Source organism: Lagenorhynchus albirostris, chromosome 13, assembly GCF_949774975.1.
Source record: "Lagenorhynchus albirostris chromosome 13, mLagAlb1.1, whole genome shotgun sequence".
NCBI lineage: Eukaryota > Metazoa > Chordata > Mammalia > Artiodactyla > Delphinidae > Lagenorhynchus > Lagenorhynchus albirostris.
Window position 1 is genome coordinate 48,015,764 of NC_083107.1, and position 13,746 is coordinate 48,029,509.

General features: G+C 35.7%; 1 protein-coding gene across 17 annotated transcripts in view; it reads left to right on the plus strand.

Annotated features, from left to right (window-relative positions):
- NRXN1 (neurexin 1) overlaps positions 1–13,746 on the plus strand; it is a 1,122,104-nt gene that overhangs the window by 486,263 nt on the left and 622,095 nt on the right. For all 17 annotated transcript variants that reach the window (XM_060170168.1, XM_060170152.1, XM_060170157.1 and 14 more), the window contains one exon: positions 11,985–12,423. In XM_060170168.1, the coding sequence (XP_060026151.1) occupies positions 11,985–12,423 (439 nt within the window). The remainder of the gene's footprint in view (positions 1–11,984; positions 12,424–13,746) is intronic.

A 13,746-nucleotide genomic window follows, 5' to 3' on the forward strand; every position in this document is an offset into this window, starting at 1 on the left:
TAAATTTAAGAAAATCAAACAATTCCTTAATAAATACTATTTGTTTAGTAGAGGAAATCTCTCAAAATGTATAGTTCATGGGAGATAAATAGAGTTATGAAATTTGGGAAGTAGTCATGTAAACAAGATTTGAGGGTGATTATTTCACAGAATGCTTCTTTGCTTTTTAGAGAAGTAGTCACTTATTTACTTAGATGACGACAAGCGCGCCCCTCTAATAGTTTAAGATCTTACACATTGAAGACGGTACTAGTAACAATAATGACTACTCTTTATTTACTCAGTGCCCAAGACCAAGCACATAGTACTGTATGTGCTTAAATAACGCTACAAAATGAGTATTAACCTCATTTGATAGAGAGGGAAACTACTTCAGAGAGACTAAGGAACTTGCCCAAGGCAGTGTAACTAATTAAGTAGAGAGCAGAGCTGTTTGAATCTATATCCATATGAATCTATATCCATATCCATAGCCATATCTGTATATCATACAGTGCATTGCCTTCATCAGATAATATTAAAATTACGGAGAGATTTACATAAAGTTTATCAGGAACAAGTCTACTTTGCAAAACCTTTTCATCTCAGGTGCTAAAAACAACAGCTTTGGCTGCCTTAAATGTCAGCTTCCTCTGTTTTCTTTGAGGTTTCTCAGGTAGAGGCATGACTGAGAAGTAAAGGCTGGCATCCGTAGCAAGAAAGGGGACTCATACAGCTTGAGTGCTCACCAATTAGATAAGCAACACTTGAAATCTCAGGTCCAGGAGGCTTAATTGAGTCCCACAGTTTTTATTGCTGAAGGGAATTTAACTACCATAAAAACAGTCCCATGGAAAGAAAACCAAAAAAATTATATATTCCTGGCTGTGGAGACAGGCATTCAGATTCTGCCTTGTCCACTACTTACTGGCTCCATACTTACTAGTTGTGTGTCTTCGGACAAGTGGCCTTGCTTCTTGAAGGGAGGCACATTAAAGTGGAGCCAGAGGGCACTTTGCTTTCTCCTGCACTGATAGTCATTCACCTGGTCCTCCAGATATCTCTGATGGACTGGTGACCCACTCCTGGTATTTTACTGCAAGAAGTTCTACCAGGACCTTGTAATTATTGGGAAAGAATTGGTGTGCTTAAAACTGCATTCACTGTTTCTTTTTTTTTTCTGATTTTCTCTCTATAGTTGTGTATCCACCCTCCAGCTAACAAATAATGTAATTTTCTGGCATGAGGCCAGATTCACTGATATGTTAAACTCAAAATTATTATAATCACTTATGAATAATAACTTTACAAATAATTATAATAACAGGTATTTAATTCTAAGCAAGGTATAACTTCCTTTTGCTATTCAAGTCTCTTTAAGTGAGTTTGAATAAATAATTTTGCCACCAGCTTTGACTTACTACATTTTAGAAAGCTAGATCAGAACAACCTCAATAGTTCTGTTGTATATATTTATCTTATCCATGTATAAAACAAGAACCTCTGTATGATACAATGTGTAAACATTGTTAGAATAATTAATGTAAATTAATGTTTGGTAGGAGGGGCATAAGATATATTAGAACATATTATAAAGCTATGATAATTAAATGAAGTAGAACTGGATCAAGAAAAAAAGAAACATCAATAAAACAGAATGGGGGACTGCTCTGGTGGCACAGTGGTTAAGAATCTGCCTGCTAATGCAGGGGACGCGGGTTCGAGCCCTGGTCCAGGCAGATCCCATGTGCCGCGGAGCAACTAAGCCCCTAAGCCACAACTACTGAGCCTGCGCTCCTAGAGCCTGTGCTCTGCAACAAGAGAAACCACCACAATGAGAAACCCTCGCACTGCAACGAAGAGTAGCCCCCTCTCGCCGCAACTAGAGAAAGCCTGTGCACAGCAACGAAGACCCAATGCAGCCCAAAATAAATTAATTAATTAAAAAAACAAACAAAAAAACAGAATAAGATGCTCAGGAACAGAACCTTGTATAGGTAAGAATTTACCCTCCTACACTGTTGGTGGGAACGTAAATTGGTATGACCATTATGGAGAACAGTATGGAAGTTCCTTAAAAAACTAAAAATAGAGCTCCCATATGATCCAGCAATCCCACTCGTGGGCATATATCTGGAGAAAACCATAATTCAAAAAGATACATGCACCCCAATGTTCATTGCAGCACTACTTACAATAGCCAGGAGATGGAAGCAACCTAGATGTCCATGAACAGAGGAATGGGTAAAGAAGATGTGGTAGATATATACAATGGAATATTACTCAGCCATAAAAAGAAGGAAATAATGCCATTTGCAGCGACATGGATGGACCTAGAGATTGTCATGCTGAGTGCAGAAAGTCAGACAAAGAAAGACAAATATATGATATTGCTTATATGTGGAATCTAAAAACGGGGTACAAATGAGCTTATCTACAAAACAGAAATAGAACTACAGATGTAGAAAACAAATGTGTAGTTACCAGGGATAAGCGGGGGGAGGGATAAATTGGAAGATTGGGATTGACATATACACAGTACTATATATAAAATAGATAACTAATAAAGACCTACTGTATAGCACAGGGAACTCTCCTCAGTACTCTGTAATGGCCTATATGGGAAAAGAATCTAAAAAACAGTGAATATGTGTATATGTATAACTGATTCACTTTGCTGTACACCTGAAACTAACACAACATTGCACATCAACTATACTCCAATAAAATTTTTTTTAAAAAAGTGATAGTAGATTCAGATGTTGAAACTTTGGCATATCCAAAAGAACATACACTGGTATACCATGTCATTGTGAATCAGTGGGGAAAGGACAGAGTCTATATAGTAAATGGTATTCATGCATATAGTGAAAATATACTAAATGGTACATTATACATATGGCCACCCCCTCAGAAAAATGTAAAATTAAATGATGGAGGGAGCTTCACTGAGCTCATGAGGCTAGAGATGTAGAAGAACATGAGTTGGTTAATCTAGACATAACATTCAGTGCCATCATTTTGTTACTATCAATCAGTTTGAAGATACCATTTTTGGTTGATAGGAAGATAGTTTCCCTTGGGAAAAAAATAGTGGCTACTTTCCCCTCGTTGAGACTAACAGATGATTTAAAAGTTTCTGGATAAAGCAGACATGCATTGCCCCTATTAGCAGCATCTGCTGGCTTGGAATAGAAGCTTTAAACCCTAATTTATGGTGTGTTACATTCTGCAAGATCATGAAAGACTGATGCTGAAAATATCTTCATCATTTAGTTGCAAAATAACAGTAAACATTGCAAGTTTATTGTTTCTAGTTAACTTTTTCAGTGTCTTTCTAAATTCCATTAGTGGGGGAAATAACAGCAAGATGTTTTCCCCTCAAGACTTTTATTTTTATATTTGAGCAGCAGCTTATTGTGAAGCTAACACAGTTTTAAAGTTAGAATTGCCTTTAAATCAGTTACAGTTCCCTTTCTGCCATGTTGCAGAAAAGACAGCTGCTCTTCATTTGTAATTGCTTAAGGGCCTCTGATGATCCTGTGCCTGAGGTAGAGATAGTTCATTGTTCTGTTTATTTAATTTTTTTAGCAGAGGTTTTTGAAAGAGTGCTGAACAGTAAAGTCCCCAATACTTGTTCATGATCAGAGCTTGATGCCCACTGGAACAGTTCCTTAGCTTATCTCAGCTTCATTTTACTCATCTGCAAAAGTGAATTGATCTAGTTTTCAACCTTTTTTTTTTGAGTCAGCATCTCAAATCTCACATTACTGGCAATCATTGTTCATTTTTGCTATATACATATATTTTTTTCCCAAAAGGCATTACTGATTTATTGCATATTTAATGTGAGAAAAAGAGACATTCTTGTTTAATGGAACTCGAGTCCTTTTGCCACACACCCATATGCCACTGAAAGCTTCATTAAATAGAGCTGTTACCCCAGGGACAATGCAGTCTTTTAGCTCCTACAGTTAACTTGTACAGATGGTACCCAGTGTTGTCTGCCGACTTGAGGCAGTTCACTGATGGTGGAATGAGGGAAGGACAAGCAAGAGGGTTTTTCTTTTCCTTTTTCTTCTTCTTTTTATGAATAAGATGTATTTGGTCATGCTTAATTGGAACTAAGCAAAAAAATATTTATTTCCCTATATTGCTTAAACGAAATATTTTTTCTCTTTAAATTTCAACTAATTTTTGGTGTCAAATTAAATGTCATATGCCTTTATTGAGAAATGATATTATTGGTGTCTGTTTTCATGTTCCATAATTAGTTTATTATTATATTATAAAAAATGTATTTTGGTATGGGGAAATTTTCAGTTTAGTTGAACATTTTATCTGCACATAATCTCTAAATAGAATTAGATAATGAGACAAAAACCACCAAATCTTCCCCCCCCCAAAAAAAAACCCTTCTTATCTTTCAAAATGCCTTATGTAAATCTCCTTAAGATTGAGTTTCCTCAATGCTGTCTTCTTTTTAAAGAGGTATTGAGCTACTTTGTATAGGGCTTGTACATCTCCTACACTTTCCTTCCCATTTCTACCCTTTCTCTGATCCACTCCGAAAACATAAGTCCCTGCACCTGGATGCATATCTGCCTCGATGGACATATTCAAATTACATATGAAAACTTCTGTGGTGTGACATTCTCAGAAATTCTAAAATCCTATTAGTCCCTTGATGAGTTAAGTTCAACAAACTTTTTTTTTAAACCTTTTTATTATAAGCAAGTTCTGTGCTAGGCTCTCAGTGTAAGAAAGTAACTAGCATAAGAAACTTGATCTTGGGTAGATGATAGGACAATTATGAGTACAACGATTAAAACAATGTGATCATCACGCCCTTTGCCTCTACTCTGCTTTTATAATTATCTCTTCATGGTGGCAGGAACAGTAAGGAAAGTCTGTTTAATTTTTTTTAATCTTAATTGAAAAAGACTCTTTTTTTGGTTTTCTCTTTGGCTACTAGCCCTTCCTTTGGAATGTGCGAAGCTTATAAGGGCTAAAATTTGTTTTTAGTCAAGACTTTTTTTTTTTTTTTTTTTTTTTTTTTTGCGGTACGCGGGCCTCTCACTGTTGTGGCCTCTCCCGTTGCGGAGCACAGGCTCCAGATGCGCAGGCTCAGCGGCCATGGCTCACGGGCCCAGCCGCTCCGCGGCATGTGGGATCTTCCCGGACCGGGGCACGAACCCGTGTCCCCTGCATCGGCAGGCGGACTCTCAACCACTGCGCCACCAGGGAAGCCCTAGCCAAGACATTTTTGACCCTAGACATTGAGTAAGACCATTTATATATTTTAGCCAAGAACTTTCTAATTTCTGAAATTATTAAATATTTGTATTTAATATATAAATATATTTGTGTTTAATATACTTGTGTTTAACGTATATAAATATATGCCTGTTTATATTTTGGTGTGTATATGGTATATATACATATGTATTGTCTACTTATCTATCTAGAGATGTACAATCTATTCTAATTTACGTGTATATTTTTTTCTGAACATTAGTGATAGCAGGTTTGACATGTATTACATTTAAACACATTTACATTGGGAAATGTGTAAACTCTGTGTGTGTATGTGTCTGTGTCCACATATAGTTTACACATACATATATAGCAAATATTCAAGAGAAATTAAACTGGTGTATTCTCAGTGGTCCATATTTTATTGGATTGAGCATGTGTACAGGGAAGTGATTAAAATTGCATTTTCTTCAGTACCTTACCTAACAAGTACTTACCTGATTAAATTGAAAGTGTGGTGTTTGAAAAATCATTTCAAAATAATAAATAAGTTAATGTTAGGGATGAAAGTTGTGATGCAGTTTATGTCCTTTTCCCAGCTGCTTCTTATCTAGGTCATGGCAAAACAAATGCCATTACTTCCTACTTGCCTGAGTGGTCCTTATACTGTTCACTTACTGGCTAACTCTTGGTTGTATTTTGAAATGAGCACACTGCTTTAAGTAGATGGTACATGGACAGATCACAGATAGGAAAAAAGAAGAATTAAATTTGGATATTTGAAATATTCTTTTTCTTAATAGAATAAAAGCATTAAGTGCATTTAAAACAAATAAAAAGTAAAACTAAAACAGTCTCCTTCAATTAATTCTTAAACCTCCTGGACTTTTAGAATATAGTCTGTCCTCCCTATCTGTGGGTTCTGCATCCACAGATTTAACCAAGCAAGAATGGAAAATACTCAGGGTAAAAAAATACCAGAAAGTTCCAGAAAGCAAAACTTGAATTTGCCATGCACTGGCAACTTTTTGCATAGCATTTACATTGTATCAGGTATTACAAGTAATCTAGAGATGATTTAAAGTATATGGGAGGATGTATGTAAGTTATATGCAAATACTATGCCATTTTATATGAGACTTGAGCACCTGCGGATTTTGATATGGGGTAAAGTGGGAGTGACCTGCCACAGATACCGAGGGAGGACGGTGCGTCTACATATGTATACATATTTGTATATATAATTTCCTAAATGACATACCTGTTTAAAACGACATTATAGTCCTAGAAACAGAGAAATAAGCCCCTCTGCCTAAACTGGGCTTGAAAAGATGTTTTAATCAATAGTCACATGAAAAAATTCCTCTGCTTAATTGTGATATTTGATTCATTTAGAGAGATTTTAATCAGGACAAATGGAAAGAAAATACTGTTGGTTGTTTTTGGAACAGTCCATGTAATTTATAACAGGGTCATTCTTTTGCATGGTGGCAAATAGCTGTTTGATTGTGAATCTCCTACTTAGCAACTGTTATCAAAAACTCAGTGAAATTTCCTGCTGAGACAAAGACAAAGTTTGAAGTTAATGTCATTAGATATTCAAAAGGAGTATTAGGCACGGTCATGATGAAAGACATTCAGTGATCTCTGTACACATGTACTGATAAAATAGGATAATGTTACCTATTTCCTAGGTTGCTCGTGAGGAATAAACATATAATACGTGTAAGTATCTTGTAACATAGCCTGGCAGAAAGTAAACCCTCCATACATCGGAATTGATTCTTCTTGAAGTGTTGGGGTGGGTAGTTGTTGTTCGATGACATAAAACCCCTCTCACGAGTGAAAGTGAAACTCTCGGGATCACCAGCTTCCTGTATATATTTTCTGGCTGAGAAACCTCATCTGCAAAGAAAGCCTTCACTGTACTTCAAACTACAATAGGGCTATCAGAATAAAAAAGAAAGTCCTAATCTGCTTTGATCTCTTTGATCCTACTGTTTGCAGCTCTATTAATTACTTTAATACACTGACCAATCATCTACCATGTGCCTTGTTAGCTGTTACCCTTGTTACAACATTTAGATTGTACAACTCCATTAAGTCACTGTAAGAATGATAATATTGTTATTCATAATGATAACAGCCACATTAATAAGAGCAACTTCTATTTACTTGAGTGCTTACTCTGTGCCAGGTCCTGTTCTTAGCACTTTAACTGAACTATTATTCATTTTTTTACAATAACCCTAATGTGGTAGATATTATTATCCCAATTTACAGATAATACTGAGCCTTTTGCAAGGTTGAAGGACTTCCACAAAGTCACAGGATGGCAAGAGGGTGAGCTGGAGTTCTCTCTGAAAGCTGACTTGAGAACCAGATTCTTAGGTCTCACTTGTGATTGCTTCCAAGAATGAGAGAGAAAACCAAGACTCAGATTAAAAGGAGTCACTCATGTTCTCTCAGGGAGGGTCACGTCAGAGTAAAGATCTCTGCAGAGAACTCGGACTCTGACTTCAGGGATTATTTTACCACCCCTCCTACTCTCATAGTTAACATATGAAAAGTCTTGATCAATGCCTGTTAATTAATTAAATTAATTCAAGAGCCCCATTAAGGCTTCTAAGCTAAAACATATTGATAACAACAACAACAAAGGCCATGATCTGAGTGGCAGATATTTTCCTACTGATCTGCTTATTTCACACATACTTACCTCCTGTGGAAAGAGATTTATCTATCAGCCACCAGTTCTTCAATACCATCTGTACAAACCTTAGATAGATAGAATCCTTGAGGCATGTCTGTGTACCTGAAGATGAGGTGAACATTCTCTTTGCTGGAATACAAGTTTCAATACATCTCAGAATAGGGAACGATATCCTGGCATCAAAACCACAACTGGAAAAAGCCAGATAAAGAGAAGGAGCAATAGGGCATCTTTTACCTCTTCTCCAAATCACAGAGATTGAGGGGAAAAAAGCTCAAGGATTTATGGATTTGACATGCCTTTTCTTTTTAGATGTCTGTTTTAGAAATTAAGAAACCGAGACAGAGGTTAGGCAGCCTGACTTAGGTAAAAGCTTTGTGATTAAACTAAGTCTGTATCCAGACTACCAAACTTCTGTTCTTTAGACTACTTACTCCCCCTGCCTTTTTAGGACTATTATCAAGATCAAATAAAATACTCAGTGACTGTTTACCTCTGATTTCCAGCCTGGGTGTATAAAAACACAAACATACTACTCCTTTTCTTGCCCATTTAAGTGTGAGTGACATTTTGAAAATTCTAACAAATGTTGGAAGAAAGGGAAAAGATCATCATAGCAATGTGTGGAAATTGTATGGCAGCTAAAAGACAACAAACAAAACCCAGCAAATAAATAACAAAAAAACCCAAGACCCCTTTTATGTTTCTATTCCTTTGGGATTTATGATATAATTTCATGAAGCAAGAAGTGAAATTCAACATTTTGAATTACTCTTCAAAGAAACTGAAAATCAGTATCCACAAAGAAATATTGATTCCATAAAAAGATCCAAATGGGTGTGCAATAATATCACCAATTGTTAAGATGATAAAGTGTAAGGAGGTTTGTTGAAAGTTGAAACTATTAAATAAATTACAATTTTTAACATAAATAAGAAAAAAGATATATGAATAATTATATATGATTTAAAACCATATTATCTCAGAAAGAAGCAAAAAAAAAAAGATTTGGAGTGCTTACTGGCTACTCCTTGTTATTATAATTGAACTATATTCAGATCATATTAAGAGTAAGTCTAACTTCAGAAAAGTAGAGTGATTATGAAATCTGGGTCAGCTGAAGTAGTTGTGTAGCTCTGAGAGCTATCAGCCTGCCTATCCAATATTGCCTTTCTGTCTTCTAGAGTTGCCTTTCAAAGAATACAAAATAAGAAACAAAAACACACTGTGCTTCTCCTCAAGATAGTTCTTCTATGAAAATTATTCTACCCCTGGAGAATTTTAAATCAGGTGTTTTTACTCTAAAAGTAGTTTACACCCCAAAAAATGAGTTTGAAGGTGATAGGTCAACTTGCCATTCGTACATAAGTTTCCACACTTTCCTAGAGAAATTAGCTAAAAATTATAGCTAGGTTATGAGATGGGTCCACAATATTGCATTCTGTTATATTTTAACTATATTTGTAAATATTGTTATTAATAATAGTCTATAATCTGGGAACTAGGTTAAAAAAAAAGTGAAGAAAGAATGTTATTCAACTCTCAGCAAGTATTTATTGGGTGTCCGCTCTGTGCCAGGTACTGATCTTGTTGTAAGGTTTTTGCCTGCATAAAGCATAAATTCTAGTGGAGATTCATACTCCCTTTTTGGGGTGAGGGGGTGGTGCATGGCTCACCCTAAGTATTGTGATCTAGGGAATCCTTACGTTTCTTCTCCATCTCCCTGAACCTCACTGAATCACCAGGGAACCCAATTCACTCATGAGATTATAAATCCCTCACTGAAATTCTCATCTACAATTGCCCTAGCCCTACATGTTTTCACCTTTTTGGTAGCTGATGTGGGACTCATGAGGCAATATATCCTGCCTTATATCTACTTGCTCATGTCAGAAACATCCAATTCCATTGCTGTGGTTCTATTTCATGGTGACGTGTTAGCATTGATCAGCATTACCATTTGCATCATTTGGGTCAGAAAATACTCATTCCTGATCAATATCCATGTCAAAGGAATATCCATATATTAAAATATAAATCACCAGGAAAAAATGAAAACAAATATGCAGGTTTAGGTAGCTCGAAAATCATGGTGAGAGGTTATAAAACTTGGAAAATCATCCATGAAAAGCATTTTATCCACTACTGAAGATTCCCAAAGAAAGGCAATCCTAAATCAACTTTCACAAGGCTTAATAGCTCTTTTTCTTTTCTAGGAAGTATGTTTAAGAATTAATCTAATTCCTTTTTGTTATTGCTTGAGTTCATTTTCCCTTCTTTTGTTGTCAATAGATGCTTGTTAAATCTTTATACATATTTGTTCAAAGAATAAGGGATATGGTATTCTTTATAATAATCCTTCTTCAAGATAAAGGTAAACTGAAACACCAGGACTAGCATTGAAAAGATGTGATTTATTTAGTTGGCATAAATCATGTAAAAAAACACCAATTATATGAGTGTGCTTAATTTCTAAACATTTTCTCATAATGGATTAATTTAGAACTAATATATCTGTGTCTCCTAGATGATAATAAAGAGATGATGATATTTATTATCATGCAGTTTGATGTAGTTGATGTTTATTAAAATCTTGCAATGTGCTTGGCATTGGATTGTTTGCCATGTAGATTTTCTCACATGCATTTTCTTCTGTAATCATTATAACCATCCTGTAAAGTATTATGTCTCTATAAACAAAGCTCAGAGATCATACAGTTATGTAGTGCTAGAGCTGGAATTTGAGCTCAGGGAGTCTGATACTGGAGCTTGCACTCTTAATCGCTCTAAAAAATAAAGTATCCATTAACAAATCCTATCTGGAAATTAATCAGCCACACTATTGGCTCGATTGGTCATGGGTTTGGAAGAAATAACAGCTGTCTTGACCTGGTTAACTTGATACCACTAATCAGACACAGGCTTATTTTTTCCTGTTATGCAAGTATATTTTTATACATGGATAAATGAATTTAGAAACTGACAGTGTTGCTGCTGTGAAATTTCGAGTGCCTTTGTAAAAGAATTTAGATAGTTATCTGGACATAGATACCTAATTTATCCTTAAGTCTGTATGACATATCTTTTGGAAATGTAATTATCCATGGTATGGATTTTGTAGAGAAAGGGTATGAATCTCTATGTTGAAATAGCTATGGATTTATATTAAGGTGATGTGATAGCAGATGCATGATGTTGTGAGCCCTGCCAGTGGATTTGTCCAAAGTGCTATTTGGAGTCCCCCAAAAGCCCTAGGACTATTAACAAGCAATGAGAACTACCCAGCCACTTTAGATGAAGTGCCTTTGGAAATGAGGGTACAGGACAAACTTTGTTCCACATTTGTATACATTAAAAGTGAAATGGGACATTAGTAATATAGATTGAATGGATTTAGGATAAACACCAAGTTCCGGAGTTAGCTAACATTATTCAAACAGTTACTAATGCAGGGCAGGGCAAGAGAGAGCTTCTGTATCTTAGTCATATTTTATGATTTTTCTGAGAAAATTCAGCATGTTTTTTACCTCAACTTGTGATTATTTTACAAAGTTAATATGCACCATGGATATATAGACCATAGAAGAGATCCTGTATTTTAGGTTACTGGTATACAAAAGTATCTAATTTCAAATATTTTAGTGATGGCAAAACTGAAAAACCTCAGTCCTTATATTTAATAAACAAAGCATAATAGCCAACTAACAAAAGCAAATGGTTCTATACATGCTTGGAATAAGGAAAGTTCTGTGCAGATTTATTCAAGTTATTTGAGTTAACTACAGGTACTTTGTGTATGTGTGTGTGTGTGTGTGTGTGTGTGTGTACGCATTATTTGAATGAAATTAGATTAGAATAGTTATGTTCAATAAATTGATACCTGGATTTTATTTGGCTGAAAAAGCTGTCTTATACATCCAAAGGCACTAAACATTGTATGTCTTTTCATAATCTACTTGGAAATTACGTGAACTGATGACAAGTTCGAAACATTAAAATATGGGCCCAGTTTCTCACTGCTATCCTTTGCCTACAGGTTGTGTATAAAAATAATGATGTAAGGCTGGAATTATCTCGACTTGCCAAGCAAGGAGACCCGAAGATGAAGATTCATGGAGTGGTGGCCTTTAAATGTGAGAATGTTGCAACTTTGGACCCAATCACCTTTGAAACCCCAGAATCTTTCGTCTCTTTGCCTAAATGGAATGCAAAGAAAACAGGCTCCATATCGTTTGATTTCCGCACAACAGAGCCCAATGGCCTCATCTTATTTAGTCATGGCAAACCACGGCACCAAAAAGATGCCAAGCACCCCCAGATGATAAAGGTTGACTTCTTCGCTATTGAGATGCTGGATGGCCACCTCTACCTCCTCCTAGACATGGGGTCAGGCACAATCAAAATCAAAGCCCTGCAGAAGAAGGTGAATGATGGAGAATGGTATCACGTGGACTTCCAAAGAGACGGACGGTCAGGTAATGTATCATTTTTTATGCTGTTTATCTGCTGGAACACCACTCCTAAGGAATGAAAACCAAGACATATTAGAGAGTTCTTGCATTTCTGTCTTTAGGGTAGAGGAAATTGTTATTATTTCTGTTTCACATCATAAAAGAATCAGAAGGAGCTAATTAATCATCATAGTTGGGCATCAAACCCCAAATGCTCAAATGGCTTCTAGAATAGCTTCTTAAATGAACATTAGATGGATAATCAAGTGCCAAATCTTGCAAGAAATTTTATCGTGAATTTGCAAATGACAAAATTCAGTGTTCTCGTGTTCCCAATTATCTCTTGTCTCATTGGATGTTTGGAGGTGCTTGAAGTGGCAAATATAAAATATGAAAAAAATTTCAGTGATTCATATATAAAATCCTTAGTTTAATACAGTACACTTTTTTTATCCAAGGTGGGTCTATGGTATCAAAAACACTTTAATCAATACAGCAGGATTTCAAGGATGCAGGCAAAACTCCGCTGCCTTCCAAATAGCTTCCCTTTCTGGTGAAAGAGGTTTGGAATTCCACCAACAGGAATTCATTTCTCTGGCTTCCTTTCGCTGCACGTTTCTTTTTTCTGGAGTCGTGCATGTGAGGTGGGGGAAGGAGAGGATGTTTGTAGTGAAGACCTGAATAAATAACGTTTACTTGCTCTGAAATGTGGAAGTAGATTAGGGGGCTTAGCGAGTTCCCCCAGCCTGTTTCTGCCAGAGTTAGCAGTTAATTTGCTACTTAAGAACCTTCAGACAGAAGACTTAAAAGGAGGATGGGAACATGGACTAATCTTGTGTTTTGAAATATTAACTTATGGATGTTATCACTTGACTTGAAATACATCTAGAATAAAATTTTGAAAGTGACTTTTAAGAATATATATAATTTTAGTCAGACTTTATAGCAGTTTAATTAAGTGGATATCTTTTGGAAGTTCAGAGGGGCAAAAAATACTACACTTAAGATCAATGAGGTATTTTCTAACTATATGAAGAAATACATGGTTAATGTCAAAATTTTAGTAAATGCAAAATGATATAAAAAGGAAGATAAAACCATTCATTATTCATTTGATAATGATGATTTATACCTGGATATTTCTTGCCAGTCTTAAGTGGTGGTGCAATTAATTAGTTTCCTAAGTTCCTTGGATGACCTGTTACAATAAGGATCAGATAAATACCTTAATCCTTAAGCCGAGGAAAATCTACTTTTGCTGTTTGAGCTCTTTAATGCATCCAAATAACCAAAAGTTTATTAACTGCCCTGTTTATTCCCTCATTGGAAAAGGCCAGAGCAGAAAAT